This window comes from Schistocerca nitens, chromosome 10 (assembly GCF_023898315.1).
Source record: "Schistocerca nitens isolate TAMUIC-IGC-003100 chromosome 10, iqSchNite1.1, whole genome shotgun sequence".
Lineage (NCBI taxonomy): Eukaryota > Metazoa > Arthropoda > Insecta > Orthoptera > Acrididae > Schistocerca > Schistocerca nitens.
The window spans coordinates 27,582,479-27,602,620 of NC_064623.1; the positions used below are offsets into that span (position 1 = coordinate 27,582,479).

The following is a 20,142-nucleotide window of genomic DNA, read 5'->3' on the forward strand; positions in this document are numbered from 1 at the left end:
TAGTCACATATTCATCACAAATCAAAAATAAACAGTAATAGAAACAGCAGGAATGGACACAGAACACAAGCAGCAATTTGGTTTTACTACAATCAAAGCACTGTCATTTTGTGCAAAGTAGAGGAAACTATCAAAACGCAAGGCAGGAAGCTCGACACTTACCTGTCCGAATGAGCCCTTGCCAATGAGAGAGTCAATCTCATAGCGGTCGAGGAACTTCTCGCCATTCTTGATGATGTAATCGTGGTTGTCGTCGTCATAGCCGTCGTTGTACAGCTTGCGCTCCTTCTTGTGCGAAGAGTCATCGCCCTGCGTCTGCTGCGCCCGTCGTTTCTTCTTCGCGTAGTACACCTGGGAACAATGGAGCGCACTTGTCACTCTTCTGCTTATCTAACACATTTGTATCGGGCACAGTGTGCCCTGCACAATACAATACACGATTATATACGTATCATAAATATTCAACCGAGATGTTTCGAAACCTGTAAAAAAAACTTTCATCGAAGCTTATACATTTGCACCCAATTCATATTTGCTATTTTTGCTGTTGATTTTAAACTAAATCATGTTTACTTGAAATTAGTGAGAATAATCATTCTGAGATCCTAGTTTATGTAAATACTGAAATGCTAGATGAGGCAGGAATGAAAGCAAACAAATGATACAAATCTATGTTTATTTTTTACAAACCTGGAAATAATGCGTTGAACTTATAAGCACTCCACGAGGCTCACAGAAAATACCTTGCATTCCCGTGTATCGCACAATGCAGTACCTCCACTGCACAGGCTCAAACACCGGCATTATTTACTATTTCCTGAGTAAGACTACCTACAGTAAAGACAGCTGGCAATTAACTGAGTTAATTCTAAAGATTTCATAAAATTATTACACAGAGCCGAAAAGTAGTGAAACTGGTGGAGGGATTAATTGAAGTTTTTGAACTTATTTTTCTTGAAACTTCCTGGCAGATTAAAACTGTGTGCCGGACCGAGACTCGAACTCGGGGCCTTGGCTTTCACGGGCTAGTGCTCTACTGAGCTACCCAAGCACGATTCACGACCCGTCCTCGCAGATTTAATTCCGCCAGTACCTCGTCTCCTACCTTCCAAACTTCACAGAAGCTCTCCTGAGAACCTATTTTTCTTACATTTTTATTATGTGGTGTCATTCAGCCTGTCCTGTAGTATAACATTTCGAAGCAGGAACTAAATTACATTTGAAGTATTTCACATAAACATATAGCCTATCATTACACAACGTAACTTTAAGACTGAATACACAGATCCTCTTTGTAATTTAAACTTACTTACTGAAATAAAATACAGTAATGTGCTGTGTAGTGTTTCGATTAAAGATAAGTTGTAACACAATATAAAACACTAGCTCCTGCCATACGGAGAAATAATAAAAGCAATTAGAACAGCTAAGCCTAGATGCTAATTTTACCTTGGTTAGCGTCAGTTCCAAAAATGGTAGGGTCTCACCATACCACGGAATTGTCTGCTGATTATCAGTAACAACTACTTAAATCAATAACAACAATAACGTTTGTACAGTGTCCATTTGTCAAACTCCCGGTAGTAGTCCCCTTATCTTTGTTCTAAGATATTTTCACATATTTTATATTCCATACCGCATATGTCATTAGACACGGAACAATCCGTCAGTTTTACTAACAATACGCTTGTGAAGACATTTCTTCTGTTCTACTACTTTTGTCTTCGTGATAAGCTCTGACTTACGAATTTGGACGTGCTCTGTCCGGATCCGTATTTACGATTGTTATCGCTGATATTGCTTTACGTTTTGTTAGCATAATCATTTGTGATTAAACGTTTGCTAATATTACTCTCCTTTGTGAACACATTCCCTTGAGAAGTAATGCAGCAAAATACTAAAAAGTTACAGTTGTTATCAACCTGAATGTTGGTTTGCCAATACCACAGTGCTTTTTTAAGCACGATCTTTTCAGAGGGTATGTCCTCTGGCAACCTAGTATCGTCGAACTGACTTACACAGCCAGTTATAGGAAGACGAAGTTTTAATGTTGGCTCCGATGCACAATGCAACTGCATTTTTACATAAACACGAATCTGATCAAATAAAGGAAAATGTGAATAATACGGCTGTTTTCGCAAACATAAATCATTGACAGGGTTGCAAGAAGTAAACTGACAAAAAAATCCTCGAGCGTCAGAGGATTCAACATCAGACATCTGGTTCAGCCACTGGAACAAGTTCTGTAGACGAACATCACGTCGACGACGAAGTATCAGATAGCGAAGAAGACGAAGACGAAGAAGGACCAGAAGAACCACAACAACATTCTGAACCACAACGTTTAGTACCATATTCTGACAGTGACGAAGGTATGAGTTCGCCAATGCAGGTAGATTCAGGTAAACGACAGGCTGCAGCAGGTCAATCTGGTGGATCTAAGAAAAAAAAAAAAAAAAAAAAACGTTACCAGGCACTGCAGCACCATCTGCTAATGTACTGGGTGATTCACCTAATACTCGTGTTGATCCATTACCTGCTCCTTCTATATTAGATACTGGTTATATTACAAGATATCGCAAAGTTCATAGATTTTTCACATACGGTTTAGCATACAAAGTGATTGAACATGAAAAAGCAGTATGTATGATTACTCCTTTAGCAGAAATTCCCGTTGATCGGCCATTTTTGTATATGACGCCGTCTGAATTCGATTTGGAATTGTAGCCAGACCGTTGCTTTACAAGATACATAGCTACATTTACTACATATATATGGAGTAAAGTTGCAAATAAAATATATAATCATTTAATTATATTACTGGGTCAACAGCATGATAGACACATGATATATTTAAAAACTAAAGAAGATTCGCTGTTGAATGAGGCGTAATCGATCACATTTGAAGCAGTCAACAGGGCGACAGCAGTGGCAAGTTGTTCCGTCGTGGACACGGAACCACGTCACACCCAGCATTTTCCACCTTGACTAACGCTGTCAGAGGTAAAAGAAGTGGTAAATGGCATATAAAAATCCTAGGACTGAACAAGGGTCGATCCCCAGAACTCTGAATCCGTAGTCTGCCACTTAAGTACTTGGCAGTGGGTCACTGATAAGATGATATTAAAAGGAAACAAATCATCAAAATCAATGTCTCCAGAATGAGATTTTCACTCTGCAGCGGAGTGTGCGCTGATATGAAACTTCCTGGCAGATTAAAACTGTGTGCCGGACCGAGACTCGAACTCGGGACCATTGCCTTTCGCGGTCAAGTGCTCTACCAACTGAGCTACCCAAGCACTACTCACGCCCCGTCCTCACAGCTTTACTTCCGCCAGTACCTCGTCTCCTACCTTCCAAACTTTACAGAAGCTCTCCTGCGAATGTCTATCGATTCCTCCTCCTAATCTAGTGTGAGCAGCGATCACACAAAAAACTAACCCCCTTCGCACCTAACGAAAACAAATTCATTCGCCGAAACTGCACGTAAAAACCGACTCGTCAAATTGGATGCAAATTCAGAAACAAATATTTTATAAGTGAACCCGACAAAAGCTCTGAAAAAAGCGTAAGAATCTTTCGTGAACACGCCTAGAAATGCATTCCCCAACCCCAAATGCCTGCACCACTTTTCTAGAAACGATTACGTCTTCCAGCGTGTGCGAAATGACTGTCCCAAAGAGCAGGAGCTTCATTTTAACGAAAGAATTTCCACACAAGGATGTTCTCTATATAATAATTTTGGCGAGCAATCGGCAATCTGTCACAAATTAGATATCCCAAGAGGCCCCGGAAGGCTGTTATTAATCCCCAACCTGGTACTGACGTACCGGCGGAGAGGGGTGCACTTACTCAAACCGAGAGGGGATTCGTCAATGGGAGTGTGTGCGGCTCCCGAGACGGTTAGGAAGTACGAAAAGCAACGGCGCCCACACGAAACCGCGAGGAACACGTGACGCAAGGCAAGGCAAGGCGAGGCAAGGCGCATTCCAGCCGTGAAGTCGGCCGCCGTGTCGGTCGCAGATGCAGACCGCGGCGGCACGGCTGTTTGGGTGGTACACAGCAGCAGTGTGGGACGGGACGTTGGCTGCTGCTGCCGCCGCCGGGGTCCGTGACCCCGCGCCCACCCGCCGTGACGTCACACGCCTGATCGATGACGCAGCAGCAGCAGGCAGGGAGGGCAACGCGCATCTCGGCGGGGAGGCGACGCCGACGCCGGCCGTCAAATGGGGCGACTCTCTCGCAGCCCGAGTCCGACGTCGCAAACCACCTCCGCACTGCTTTTTCACTCTGAATGCCAAATACAGTAAATGTACGCTGAATCCACATACACAGGGTGAACTGTCTTAACTTGCACCTCCATTTTTCATGAACGGTTCACGATATCGACGCGAAGTTTTCGGCAAACGGTAAGAGGCAGAGCACCACCTAATTTTGTTGTATGCGTAGCACACTGAACTATTATATCAACCGAGATATTGAAGCAAGAATTTTTTAAATGGAAAGATATACTTCTTTACGCCATTCTGAAGCACTTGAAAACGCGAATATGGTGATACAGCGCTTGTTAACGTTGGCGTCGAAATTATTACGAAAGTACTAGAGGAATGCGCCAACACTGAAAGGAAAGGCAGCCGGAATCAGCCAAGTGGAGCTCGCGCACTAGGCTCCATCCTGTACACAGCACGACGAGAGGCCTATGCTGCTAAGATAAACAACATACTTCCTCTTGGCCCTATTGTATACAACACAGATACCGGTTCATCTACGATTGTGGTATCTGGAACTACGTGTTACCTTGTAGGGTATCAGAAGAGGCACAGGAAGACTGCTTCAAATTTGTGTACATATTCATATTTAAGTGGACAGTTTTTTTGAAAACAACCAAACAGCGGCACGTCCATCAGCAGAGCCTGGAAAAATGGAACCCCGCAATTGACGCTCTATACTCCTCAGTAACCAATCGCAGCAACAAGCGTCGCTCCTGTCCATGTTTCATAGAGTATGCAAATCTATGCATTGAACATGGTCTACCGCGCACGTTCTCAACATCAAACGGCGCTAGTCACGTGGTCTGGGACGGTGCTGCTTGTCTACAATTCACGGTAATAGCGAAACTTGAATAATGCACATATTGGCCTTTCTTTATATACTTCCGTGCACGTATCAGTTTTAGTAACAGCTATGCTGCAGTAATGTCGTTTCTACGTTTGTGCCGGCCGATGTGGCCGAGCGGTTCTAGGCGCTTCAGTCTGGAACCGTGCGACCGCTACGGTCGCAGGTTCGAATCCTGCCTCGGGCATGGATGTGTGTGATGTCCTTAGGTTAGTTAGGTTTAAGTAGTTGTAAGTTCTAGGAGACTGATGACCTCAGATGTTAAGTCCCATAGTGCTCAGAGCCATTTGAACCATTTTCTTCGTTTGCAAATAGAAGTGTGTGAAAGGAAGACCAGTTACTTTTCATAGGAATGTACAACAAATGCATAACTGCAAATGTCATATTGATATGAGGCACTTTAAATGTTGAAAAATATCGAGACACGGTGTTATATAGTCTTATATTGTGGAGATAATTTCTACGATTTTATGGCCATGTGTTTATGACACAAGTGCTAAATAAATTTGCAAGTGTGTGTGAGTGAACTGTCAATCCGTGTGTACATATTGGTGCTATGTTCATGAGCAGATAACATTTATACGTAACAATCTGATTAACTTCCTCCAGTCTATGCTGGTTCTCAAGCCCTTGTGTGTAAGTATCTCTGCACGAGACAGTGTGCTATGTAGTGTCATTGTAACGTAATTAATTATAACAGATTCGACAATCTGAATAAACGCAATAGAAAACGTAAAAAATATTGCTGGCTGCCACTTCTTATCCCGTCACCGAAAAACCGTAAGTAAAGCGGAATATGAGTGAGCTATGATACTGTGGTGAAAATGCACAATACCACTGCTCTTCACCTCTTTAAACCAACTTCAAATCCTGTTATTAAATTGTTAAGATGTCTGTAAAACGAGTATTCAAGGTTTCAAAGTACTTCTGAAGGTGATCCACTTGTAGCAGCGAAGTAGTAACACTCAAATTACACCGTCCCAAAGTCACGTGGCTTGAGCCGTAGGAGAGGTTGCGGACAGCATTCTCGTTCTAGCTACGTGATGATCCAGACCTTCACCCGCGAACTTTCGCAGGTTGTTGAGTGATATCATCTAAATGTATTCGGTTTGTTTCCTCGACTGTGTTAAGCTGCTCTGAAAACAGCTTCAAAACAGCTAAAAAGCCTGTAATACGCACTAATAAGTGGACGCGGAGGTCTGGAGAAAAGTCGAAGTTCTGACTCATCCAAAAGTTGTTCCACTGGGCTCAAGTCGGAACTCCGGTCAGGCCTCGGGACCGTATCCTAATGTGGACGCCGCGTCGAGTTTCACTGCTTCAGTAGAGGTTTCAGTGTTTCTAGAACAGGTGTTCATTTTTTTTCACGACAGCCAAAAATCACACTTGGCATGTTTTATTGACTGGGCTCACTCCTTAGTTTAACGGGAGTATCATTGGAAACTCTGGAATTTACAGTTTAAAGTACAGTAGTTGGCTGTTAAAGAGCGAAACCAGTAAATAAAACATACTGAGTAAGACTTGTGGCTATTCTGAAAAAATTTGAACAGTCGCTGTTTTCCCTGTAGGCAGGATCTACTCTCGCTAAGGGTGTGTATACAGGGTGAGTCAGGAGGAAAGGTACATGCTTTGAGGGGTGATAGTATTAGTGATTCTGAACAAGAAGCTTCATATAGACGTATGCCCTATTGCGAATGGTTTCTGAGATAGAACACATTTAATATCACTTTTGTACGTTTTTCTTGGATAACTCAAAAACCGCACCCTTCAGCGAAATCGTGTCGCAGTGCAAAATTAAACTATATTAAATTTCCTACAAAAAAGGTCCTATTCATTTTTTTCTCTAGAACTAATGATTTGTGGGAAGAGAGCGAGAGTGTGTTGAAAAACTCGCTAGAGGCGCATGCGCTGCAGCTTACGAAAGTTTTGTACGCCAATTTGAGGTAGCATATTGAGGTAGGAAGTTGAGACGAACAGTTTGATACGAACCCCTTGTGGTCTATCAAGTTGGGAAACTCTTTCACACTGACCTACAAAAACTGCAGCGCATTCGCGTCGAGCGAGTTCTTCAACATTCTCGCGCTCTCTTCGCACAAATCATTAGTTCTAGAGATTTGCTGCACAAATAAGTTCTCCAAGTACGAGAAGCCGGCACGGTAGCTCAGCGTGTTCGGTCAGAGGGTTTAGCTATCCTCTGTAACAAAAAAACTGAGTGAACGAATCAACGATCAATCTGAACAGGCGTCGTCGGACGTCCGCCATGAACAAATTCAACGAACAATCTAGAACAAAATGAGATCAACCGGGGAAAAAAAAGTACACCACCATTACTCTACCACGCAAACATAGGGGTTACACTCGTCCGGTGTGAGACGTTCCCTGAGGGGTCCACCGGGGGCCGAACCGCACAATAATCCTGGGTTCGGTGTGGGGCGGCGGAGGGGTGAAGTGGACTGCGGTAGTCGTCGTGGGAGAACGGAGCCTCTCCGTCGTTTCTAGGTCCCCGGTTGACATAACGTAAGACTGACCACTAATCTTTCTGCTGCTGGTACAGCTCTCCTTAAAGAGGTGCCCCCTTTGGAAATTTTAGGGCCTACGCGATTCAATAACAATTCCAAACCTGCAGCTTTCATTCGGAAAAACATAGCCAGTAGACATTAATTTTGTCCCACAACACTGCTCCCTACTTCTCAAAAGGGGGTCGACGACCAGCGTCGTTTCTTCAGCATTTTTGCTGATGATCATCTTCTCACACTAAAATAAATACTGCACATGCACAGCTGCTAAATCCTCTTCTTCGATTGAAAAATCGGGCGGTGAAACTGTAATTAAAACGCTACTTTATAACAATTCAAAAAGAAGAGCAACGTCATCAAGTTATCGGAGCCAACTGCGATTCCACATGGCCCAATCCTCTAGTTCCGAGCCCCTCGTTTGGTGAGAAGCGACGAACGATTGGCCTAATCGAGTGTCTGTCGTGTGTACGCACGCGCCTTTACATCTTCAAGAATCCCAGGCGCTGGCGCACTACTTCCGGGGCTACAATCCTAGCAACTAGGCACACATGAATATCAACCGGAGACTCATAAACTAGGCTCTTCACATTCCCCCAGAAGTAGTATTTCATTACTGTCACGCCTGGTGCCCAAACTGGCAACGGAACACGTTGTCGTTATAACGAAATACAATTATTCTGTAACGAGCCAATAGAGCCTTCGAGTATATTGTACCGAAATACTAATAAATTATTCCATAACTAACTACGAAATTGCCGGCCGCTGTGGTCGAGCGGTTCTAGGCGCTTGTCTGGAACCGCGCGACCACTACGGTCGCAGGTTCGAATCCTGCCTCGGGCGTGGACGTGTGTGATGTCCTTAGGTTAGTTAGGTTTAAGTAGTTCTGAGTTCTAGGGGACTGATGACATCAGATGTTAAGTCCCATAGTGCTCAGAGCCATTTGAACCATTAACTACGAAATTTTATCGGTGGAGTTCGCGTTCAGCTAGTATGACGTTCGTATTGAGCTCTTGAAGGTATAGTTAAAGAAGAAGAAATCTGAACACATGGCACAATGAAAAGTAAACTCTGCTTCGAACCTTACAATGAGTTTCAGCCTTTGGCTATAGAATTTCCACCACAAAAGCATTTTAACAAATTAATGCGTACAAAATTAGAGTAAATATTTGTGTGTCAGTTTTCGTGAGGATAATGTATGAGGATGGGATATAAGCACAGGACAACGGCAAAGTCGTTGAGGAACGTCCAGTGAAAAGGAACGCAAGGCATGGTGGCAAGGGCTCCGAGTGCGGAAAGACGCTGCCTGCCGCAAGGTTCTCGAATCCCGGGAGGGGCGCTAACGACCCACCGTAGACCCCACCAAACAAAATACTGTCCTGAGAAGATGGCATAGGGCACAGGTCACAGCCAGCTGCAAGAACAATAGCACATGTGATCAACCAAACTATCGTCCATTGTCTATTGTCTTATCCTACGACATCCTCCACAATGCTCGACGACACCTGTCCGTCACCAGACACTGTGTGATCAAAAGTATCCGGACACCCTCAAAAACATATGTTTTTCATATTAGCTGCAATGTGCTGCCACCTACTGCCAGGTACTCCATATCAGTGACACCAGTAGTCATTAGACATCGTGAGAGAGCAGAAAGGGGCGCTCCACGGAACTCACGAACTTCCAACGTCGTCAGGTGATTGGGTGTCACTTGCGTCAGCTCGGAGACCATGGCTGCGGTTACCCTTGACGCTGCATCACAGACAGGAGCGCCTGCGATGGTGTACTCGACGACGAACCTGGGTGCACGAATGGCAAAACGTCATTTTTTCGGATGAATCCGGGTTCTGTTTACAGCATCATGATGGTCGCATCCCTATTTGGCGACATCGCGGTGAACGCACATTGGAAGCGTGTATTCGTCATCGCCATACTGGCGTATCACCCGGCGTGATGGTATGGGATGCCGTTGGTTACACGTCTCGGTCACCTCTTGTTCGCATTGACGGCACTTTGAACAGTGGACGTTACATTTCAGATGTGTTATGACCCGTGGCTCTACCCTTCATTCGATCCGTGCGAAACCCTACATTTCAGCAGGATAATGCACGACCACATGTTGCAGGTCCTGTACGAGCCTTTGTGGATACAGAAAATGTTCGACTGCTGCCCTGGCCAGCACATTCTCCAGATCTCTCAATGTTTGACTCAATGCCCAGGCGTATCAAGGCCGTTATTATGGACAGAGGTGGTTCTTCTGGGCACTGATTTCTCAGAATCTACGCACCCAAATTGCGTGAAAATGTAATCACATGTGAGTTCTACTATAATATATTTGTCCAGTGAATACCCGTTTATTATTTGCATTTCTTCTTGGTGTAGCAATTTTAATGGCCAGTAGTGTACGAGCATTGTTTGGAATGTGTTCTCGCCGTCAGCAACCACAATTTGATCATCAACAGAGATTAATGTCATAGAATAATTAATCCTTTTCATTGAAGTCATAGGTATAAGTAAATTTTGTTCGTTGCCTCAGCACGTCGTCAGTAACAGCATTAAAAAGAATCGTCAATATTAATGAGATTCTCTAATAGCCGTATAACTCTGAAAAGACCCACTATATACAGTTCAGAACCAGTAAGAGATTTCCTTCCAGAACGTGTATAGCATATGAAGACATGCAGATCGAAGAGGTTGACAGTCTTAAATTTCTTTGCAACTCGACAATAAATTCAGTTGGGAAGAATTGCTGAAGCGCCTAAACAAGTCTGTATTTGCAGTGAGAATAATGTCAGATGTAGGAGATATTGATGTAAAAAAATTGCATACTTTGCTTACTTTTAGTATATTATGTCACACTGTATCATTCTGGGGTAACTCATCAAACCGAGCAATCGTTTTTAGCGTGCAAAAGGTGTAATAAGAATCATTTAAGGTGTAAATTCAGGATCATCATTTAGAAACCTGATCAAGGAACTTTGCATTCTAACCACTGCTTCTCAGTATATTTATTCCTTAATGAAATTCGTTGCAAGTAATATGACCCTATTTCCAACAAATATCTTAATACACAGTATCAGTACTAGGAATAAGAATAATCTACATAAATAACTAAAATCACTTACCTTGATCCAAAAAGAGCTCCAATATTCAGGAACACACATTTTCAATAAGTCGCCAGCAACCATTAAAAACTTGGTCTCTGATAATGCACGGTTTAGAGTTTGAAAGATTTTTTGATAGGCAACTCCTCCTACTCTATTCATGAATATCTTAACAGAAACTGTTTGACCAGCTTAAGTAAAATTTCAACTTTGACAGCACTCAGTCACAACAGTCAAGAGTAGGTATTTTGTGTATGATAAATTTATTAAAAGTGCAAAACTATGTTTCATTCTGACTGTGTAATAATTGTGTAAATATTAGCAGTTCCAGTTTACAGGAATGTATTCACCTATTTTGATAATGTCCTGACAAATGATCATGGTAGTAAGAATTATCTTCAGATTTTTTAGGTTTTTTATGTTATACTTTCTGACATGTTTCACACGCACGAGAATCATCTCATTTTTTTTGGGTCTATCGAACGAAAACTACTTTATTTTGACGAAAACCAGTTTCGGCATTCCACTATGCCATCTTCAGGCGCCATATGCATCTCTCAAAATAAACGATAATGCCATACTGTACCATATATCCCTGGATTTCGTGAATTCAAACCGTTTCAAAAGTGTTTCATTCGAAGACTTGGTAGCAACTCCCGAAGATGGCGTAGTGGAATTCCGAAACTGGTTGTCGTCAAAATAAAATAAAATAACATCTTAGTTACACGGCTGTTGGAGAATTTCACTGATATTGACAATTACTTAACCAGCTGATGTCCCCTGTCCTCGATGCATCATCAACAGAGATTAAATAGAATCGGAGACATAACGCAACCTTGTCTGACTCCTAAATTTGTGTTGATATTAGATTTTCCATTTCCTGCACCAATGATTGTAATCCTTGCTACCTCTATTTACGTGTAGAGGTATTCCTCTTTCTGTTAATTATTTGCCATAGCTTTTCTCATTTACTTTATCGAGAGCTTTCACACAGTGTATGAACAGCAAATGAGTGTCTCTATTGAACACACCGTGTTTCTCAGTGATTTGGCAAATCAAAATTATTTGTCTAAGGCGAGAACGGAGACTGCTTACAAAAAAGCGGAATTAAGGGGGTTAGTTTGTTGGATGCTATCAAGCAGTAAGAGCTCCCTGCGGGCTGGTACGCCTAACGCCACAGCGCCTTGGCAGAACCGCTGCCCGCACTACGAACCGCCAACACAATTGCCTTCCATCCACGCCCCACAGACAATGCGGAAGGCTTCCTTGGCGCAGTCGTAATTTATATGACGCAGATCGAGAGAGGCGTACGCCAACTCGACCAATGTGAAGAGCTCACGCGAAACAGCACTCACATTGTTGCTCGATAAGAGTGGTATGCATCATCAGCAACAACTTTTCTTTTCGCGACTCTCACTAGCGCATCTCTACCGCTAAAAGTCTACGAAAACGATCGACCGCAAGCTGTAGATTTAGATATAGATATAGTTTTCGACAGTGTTGACTGGAATCGGAAGTAATCAGGAATAATAATAATAATAATAATAATAATAAAGCAAGTGAGAGGTTATCTGCAGCTTGTACAGAATCAAGACTCCAGTTATAAGACTTTGTAATGGTACTTGAATTACGTAACCATTGCAGCACCTCACCTCAACCTCTCGATACCAGCAATATTCTACCGTGTTTCTGTAAAATAGTTAACATACTCGTATTTCTGTGACAACGTGCAGATTTGATTTCATTAATGTAGAGGTACTTTGATACATCGATATGTTTATATTGCAATGATATTATTCTTATGTGTATTCTTTCTTTTGTCTCTATGATCTTTGAGCACTTGTAACTCTGATTTTTGGGCGCGTAAGCGGTTATTAGAGAGTCAAGTCTTGGTCGTCATGTTGAAAAGACGCAAATTGTAGTCGGTTTATGAAATGTGAACTTTAACAGTGAGGAAGATATTTTCAAGTATGTTTTATATTGTGGAGTGATGTTGCAACAAAAGTAATAAAAAAGAATTGTAACTTAAATTCGGAGTGCTGATTACTTTTTACATCACCATTGACCTAACTTGCAATAGTTTAATCTTCAAGAATGGTTTATGAAACACATCTATAGAACTTTTGAATATCGCAGAATAACACCTAGGCCTCTTTGCATCCGAGCTTGGAATCATCACTACCTAGACTTTCGACGATTGAGCCATGAGTTCACAACGAGACCAGCGTGGGAAACACGAAAAGATGAGTGCCTAGTTTATCCATTATTTCAAGAAATGACTTTATTAACTGTGCTCTAATGACACCTGCCACATAATATAACTTTGTTGTTGCCCGAAAATGCAATATTTAGCAGCGTGAGCAACACTACAATTATAATTAATTTTGACCTTTGCTGTGGTAGGGTTGTTAGAACTCGATGGACACGAAACGGAGGCAGTAACTGAGAAGCGGGTGAGAGATGTTTGTTACGGTTTGCCGATGCGAGGCAGCAAAGAACTTAAAGAACAGTTGATCAGAACTGATTGCGTCTTGGAAAACAGAACATCAATTCGTTAATACAGTGTACTCAAATTACGACCGGCGAAGCTGATACATCGATTAGCAAATGAGACGCTAGAAGTAGCAAACGAATTTCGCTTTCTCGACAGCAAAATACCACACGATGGGCAAAGCACAGAGGATATAAAACGCAGACTGGCAACAGCGAGAAAAGCGACTGCGAAAAAGGAGAAATTTGCTGTTAACAGTTGGTATGAATGTAAATATTAATCACGATGGAAAGTTTAAATATTTACATTCATACTTGCATATTTACATTCATACTTAATTGGTACCCTTAATATATTAACCCTCAATGGAAAAATGGAAGAAATGACAGATGTACTAACAGAGAGGAAGTTAGATATATTGGGATTATGCGAAAAAAAGTGGAAGGGAAAAGGTGAGAGGAATTTGAGAGGAGGAGGAAAACTGTACTGGAGTGGGAATAAAAGGTGTGGAAGAAATTGTGTGGCAGTGATGGTGAATAAGAATGTACAAAGCTGTATTGAAAATGTGAGATATATATCAGACAGTATCATAATCTTAAACCTGAGATTCGAAAAAGAAACACTAAAAGTAATCTAGATTTATGCACCTCAAGTGGGATTTAGCGAAGAAGAGAAGATGGACTTTGAAAATGTGTTAGAAAACCATATAGAGAGTGCTAATATAGTGATGGGAGATTTTAATGCACAGGTAGGCAAAGAGAGAAAGGGATTTGAGCAAGTATTGGGATGTTTCGGATATGGAGGCAGAAATGAAGAAAGGGAAAGACTCCTGGATTTGTGCCAGAGGAATGCAATTAAAATAGCAAACAGCTGGTTTATGAAGAGAGAAAGTCATGTTATCACCAGATACAGTTGGGGTGGAAGAACCAAGAGTGTAATTGATTATATTCTAGTAGATAGGGAATGGGGAGAGAAAGTAACAAATGTGAAGGTAATTCCAAGTGTGAGTGCAGATGGAGACCATAGATTACTGGTGGGACAATGGAAAATGAATCAGTGATTGAAAAATAGAAAACAGAAGAAAGTGATGAGGATACGGGATTGGAAACTGAAGGAGCGTGAATGTGCTGAGAAGTACAGAGAATTAATCACACAAAAATTTCCAAAAGAAGTTTTCTGCGATGTAGGAAAAGAATGGAGTTTATTCAAAGACACTTTAGTCGAAGCAGCACAAAAAGTATGTGGCAGATCATCTGGAAAGGAAAAAATAAGGCAGACAAGTTGGTGGGATGATACCACAATCCAAGCGGTTAGAAGAAAAAATGGAGCATGGATAAAGTGGTGGAAAACTAAAAATGATGATGACCATAAAAGATATACAGAGGAAAAGAAGAAGTGCAAAGAAAAAGGCGTTGGAAGAGTTTACAAAAAAACTCGAAGATGTGAAGAGCAATAAGAAAATGTTCTATAAAATGATCAAAAATAAAAGGAAGGCTTCTGAAGTACCAGTAAAGATGAAAACATAGGACGGTACCATTATTAAAGATCCAGGGAATATCAAAGATCTCTGGAAAGAACATTTTAAGAAGCTGTTAAACGCTGAGGAGCAGGTACATGAGGAAATAACAAATAATGGAGAAATTGAGACAAGTTGGGAAGCAGAATTACGACAAATTACACGGGAAGAAATGGAAAAAGCTGTGAAAAAGATGAATGGGGGGAAAGCCCCTAGACCTGATGAAGTATCAGTGGCTGTATAGAGTACTATCAAGTGTGCGGAGAAATATTACAACACCTGACGATTGGAGAACAGGAGACATTGTTCCCATTTTCAATGAAGGCAATAAAAGACTTCGTAAAAACTACAGAGGAATAACCCTTATGAGTCATACAGCCAAAATTTTTGGAAGAATTTTACTAAATCGAATAAGTGAAAAGACAGAAAAGGAGCTGAGTGAAGAACAGCATGCGTTTAGGAAAGGAAGAAGCACGATCGACCTGATATTTTCTATCCGTCAACTGATGGAAAAAAAGTTGGGAGTATAACAAAAGGGTGATAATAGTTTTTATAGATATAGAAAAGGCATATGACTCAGTTGACAGGGAAAGACTCTGGAAAGAAATGAAGAAGATATATATAGAAAATGGATACATTAATGTTATAAAGACAATGTACAGAGGACACAATTTTAGAATTAGAACACCATTGGGGAACTCTGAATACTTCGGAATAAGACAAGGACTTAAGCGAGGAAGTATTCTATCTCCTGCACTTTTTAATGTTGTGATGGAGGGAATGAATAGGGCAGTTAAATATATAGTATAAGAAAAAGGCAAAAAGATGATTTTTGCAGATGATATGGTAATATGGGGTGATAAAGAGGTAGATGTACAGTTACAGCTTGATGAGTGGAAGGAAATAATGAAAAGGTATGGATTAAAAATAAATAAAAATACGAGTGAAGTAATGGTATTTGGAAGAGAGAAAGGGATCAACGGAAATATTACCTTGAATGGAGAACCCCTCAAAGTGGTAGAAAGTTTCACTTATTTAGGGAGTGAAATATCTAGGGATGGAAGAATAACTAACGAAATTAATACGAGGTTACAGAAGGGAGGCAATTTCTACCAAACAATAAAACACCTGATTTGGAATAATGAAGTTTCAGAAAGAGCAAAACTCCTTATGTATAAGAATTATTATATCCCTATTGTCACCTATGGTGGAGAAACATGGTCAATGACAGAAAGGGACTGGAGCAGACTGCAAGCAGGGGAAATGAAATTTCTCAGAGCAGTTAAGGGAAAAACAAGAATGGACAGAGTAAGGAATGTAGAGATTAGAAAGGACCTCAAACAAGAAAGTATGAGAGAAGAAATTGAAAGTAAGAGATTAAGATGGTTGTTGTTGTTGTGGTCTTCAGTCCTGAGACTGGTTTGATGCAGCTCTCCATGCTAATCTATCCTGTGCAAGCTTCATCTCCCAGTACCTACTGCAACCTACATCCTTCTGAATCTGCTTAGTGCATTCTTCTCTTGGTCTCCCCCTACGATTTTTACCCTCCACGCTGCCCTCCAATACTAAATTGGTGATCCCTTGATGCCTCAGAACATGTCCTACCAACTGATCCCTTCTTCTGGTCAAGTTGTGCCACAAACTCCTCTTCTCCCCAATCCTATTCAGTACCTCCTCATTAGTTACGTGATCTACCCATCTAATCTTCAGCATTCTTCTGTAGCACCACATTTCAAAAGCTTCTATTCTCTTCTTGTCCAAACTATTTACCGTCCATGTTTCACTTCCATACATGGCTACACTCCATACAAATACTTTCAGAAATGACTTCCTGACACTTAAATCTATACTCGAGGTTAACAAATTTCTCTTCTTCAGAAACGCTTTCCTTGCCATTGCCAGTCTACATTTTATATCCTCTCCACTTCGACCATCATCAGTTATTTTGCTCCCCAAATAGCAAAACTCCTTTACTACTTTAAGTGCCTCCTTTCCTAATCTAATTCCCTCAACAACACCCGATTTAATTCGATTACATTCCATTATCCTCGTTTTGCTTTTGTTGATGTTCATCTTATATCCTCCCTTTAAGACACCATCCATTCCGTTCAACTGCTCTTCCTCCGAATTTTTCTTTTGTTTCCTTTACTGCTTGCTCAATATACAGATTGAATAACATCGGGGAGAGGCTACAACCCTGTCTAGCTCCCTTCCCAACCGCTGCTTCCCGCTAATGCCCCTCGATTCTTATAACTGCCATCTCGTTTCTGTACAAATTGTAAATAGCCTTTCGCTCCCTGTATTTTACCCCTGTCACCTTTAGAATTTGAAAGAGAGTATTCCAGTCAACATTGTCAAAAGCTTTCTCTAAGTCTACAAATGCTAGAAACGTAGGTTTGCCTTTTCTTAATCTTTCTTCTAAGATAAGTCGTAAGGTCAGTATTGCCTCACGTGTTCCAGTATTTCTACGGAATCCAAACTGATCTTCCCCGAGGTCGGCTTCTACCAGTTTTTCCATTCGTCTGTAAAGAATTCGTGTTAGTAGTCTGAGGGTATTTCGCCTGTTTCATATATCTTGCTCAGCAGATGGTAGAGTTTTGTCAGGACTGGCTCTCCCAAGGCCGGCAGTAGTTCCGATAGAATGTTGTCTACTCCGGGGTCCTTGTTTAGACTCAGGTCTTTCAGTGCTCTGTCAAACTCTTCACGCAGTATCGTATCTCCCATTTCATCTTCATCTACATCCTCTTCCATTTCCATAATATTGTCCTCAAGTACATCGCCCTTGTATAGACCCTCTATATACTTCTTCCACCTTTCTGCTTTCCCTTCTTTGCTTAGAACTGGGTTTCCATCTGAGCTCTTGATGTTCATACAAGTGGTTCTCTTATCTCCAAAGGTCTCTTTAATTTTCCTGTAGGCAGTATCTATCTTACCCCTAGTGAGATAAGCCTCTACATCCTTACATTTGTCCTCTAGCCATCCCTGCTTAGCCATTTTGCACTTCCTGTACATCTCATTTTTGAGACGTTTGTATTCCTTTTTGCCTGCTTCATTTACTGCATTTTTATATTTTTTCCTTTCATCAATTAAATGCAATATTTCTTCTGTTACCCATGGATTTCTACTAGCCCTCATCTTTTTACCTACTTGATCCTCTGTTGCCTTCACTACTTCATCCCTCAAAGCTACCCATTCTTCTTCTACTGTATTTCTTTCCCCCATTCCTGTCACTTGTTCCCTTATGCTCTCCCTGAAACTCTGTACAACCTCTGGTTCTTTCAGTTTATCCAGGTCCCATCTCCTTAAATTCCCACCTTTTTGCAGTTTCTTCAGTTTTAATCTACAGGTCATAACCCATAGATTGTGGTCAGAGTCCACATCTGCCCCTGGAAATATCTTACAATTTAAAACCTGGTTCCTAAATCTCTGTCTTACCACTATATAATCTATCTGATACCTTTTAGTATCTCCAGGGTTCTTCCATGTATACAAGCTTCTATCATGATTCTTGAACCAAGTGTTAGCTATGATTAAGTTATGCTCTGCGCAAAATTCTACCAGGCGGCTTCCTCTTTCATTTCTTAGCCCCAATCCATATTCACCTACTACGTTTCCTTCTCTTCCTTTTCCTACACTCGAATTCCAGTCACCCATGACTATTAAATTTTCGTCTCCCTTCACTATCTGAATAATTTCTTTTATTTCATCATACATTTCTTCAATTTCTTCGTCATCTGCAGAGCTAGTTGGCATATAAACTTTTACTACTGTAGTAGGTGTGGGCTTCGTATCTATCTTGGCCACAATAATGCGTTCACTATGCTGTTTGTAGTAGCTTACCCGCATTCCTATTTTCCTATTCATTATTAAACCTACTCCTGCATTACCCCTATTTGACTTTGTGTTTATAACCCTGTAGTCACCTGACCAGAAATCTTGTTCCTCCTGCCACCGAACTTCACTAATTCCCACTATATCTAACTTTAACCTATCCATTTCCTTTTTCAAATTTTCTAACCTACCTGCCCGATTAAGGGACCTGACATTCCACGCTCCGATCCGTAGAACGCCAGTTTTCTTTCTCCTGATAACGACATCCTCTTGAGTAGTCCCCGCCCGGAGATCCGAATGGGGGACTATTTTACCTCCGGAATATTTTATCCAAGAGGACGCCATCATCATTTAATCATACAGTAAAGCTGCATGCCCTCGGGAAAAATTACGGCCGTAGTTTCCCCTTGCTTTCAGCCGTTCGCAGTACCAGCACAGCAAGGCCGTTTTGGTTATTGTTACAAGGCCAGATCAGTCAATCATCCAGATTGTTGCCCTTGCAACTACTGAAAAGGCTGCTGCCCCTCTTCAGGAACCACACGTTTGTGTGGCCTCTCAACAGATACCCCTCCGTTGTGGTTGTACCTACGGTACGGCTATCTGTATCGCTGAGGCACGCAAGCCTCCCCACCAACGGCAAGGTCCATGGTTCATGGGGGATGATTAAGATGGTATGGGCATGTTAAGAGGACGCATTGGCACAGACTCCCCAAAATTATGGAAGAACTAAAGATTGATGGGAAAAGACCTAGAGGGCGCCCAAGAACACGGTGGAAAATGGGAGTGAGAATATCTGTAGAAAGGAGAGGTGTGACCTGGCAGCAAGCGGAGGAAGAAAAGTGGTGGGAGGACCGTGCCAAATGGAGAGGACTCGTCAGCACCCAGAACCGGCAGTAGCTGGAGCGGGATTCGGATATAGATAGGTAGGTAGATAGATCGTGATTGAACGTGGGAGTGCACTATTATGGTAAGTTAAGTTCAGGAATAAATTTTCCTCCGACTGCCGAGCACTGAGGGCTCATCTTCCGAGCTGTGCTGTGGACACAGCGTTACTGCTGGGCGGTGATAACAACTAGGGCAAACATACCGCATATCGCTTAGATGTATGTATACCGTGTATATCTGATGATGGAGCTGGCAGCTATCATGATAGCCTTGTGCGAATAGAACCCGTGCTCTGAGGGTTCTCCACAATCTTAATATACTGTATATTATAAAAGTCAGTGTACGATGTGCGTGCCGCCCAAACTCAGAAACGAATCCCGGTACAATCAAGGGAGCTATGTGCTGTGGTAGCCGTCCATCCCCCACCCATGAAGAAGGCCGTGCTTTTGAAGATATAAGGGCTGGTAAGATTCGTTCTCTAGAAATTTCTAGAACATTCGAGAATATTCCAGAACACTCCACAACATTCGAGAGTATTTTGGAATGTTTCAAAATTATCCGGGATGTTCTGCAATGTTCGGGATTAGTCTGGAACATTCGGGAAGATTCCAGAATGTTCGGGAACATTCCAGAACACACTCGACTGTTGTGGAATGTTCTGGAACATTGTGGACCATTCGAAGCCTTTTT

General features: G+C 41.8%; 1 protein-coding gene across 1 annotated transcript in view; it reads right to left on the bottom strand.

Moving 5' to 3' along the window:
• Positions 1–20,142, bottom strand: part of LOC126210290 (serine/threonine-protein kinase minibrain) — a 468,525-nt gene that overhangs the window by 45,932 nt on the left and 402,451 nt on the right. The window contains exon 3 of the mRNA XM_049939485.1: positions 163–351. Within this exon, the coding sequence (XP_049795442.1) occupies positions 163–351 (189 nt within the window). The remainder of the gene's footprint in view (positions 1–162; positions 352–20,142) is intronic.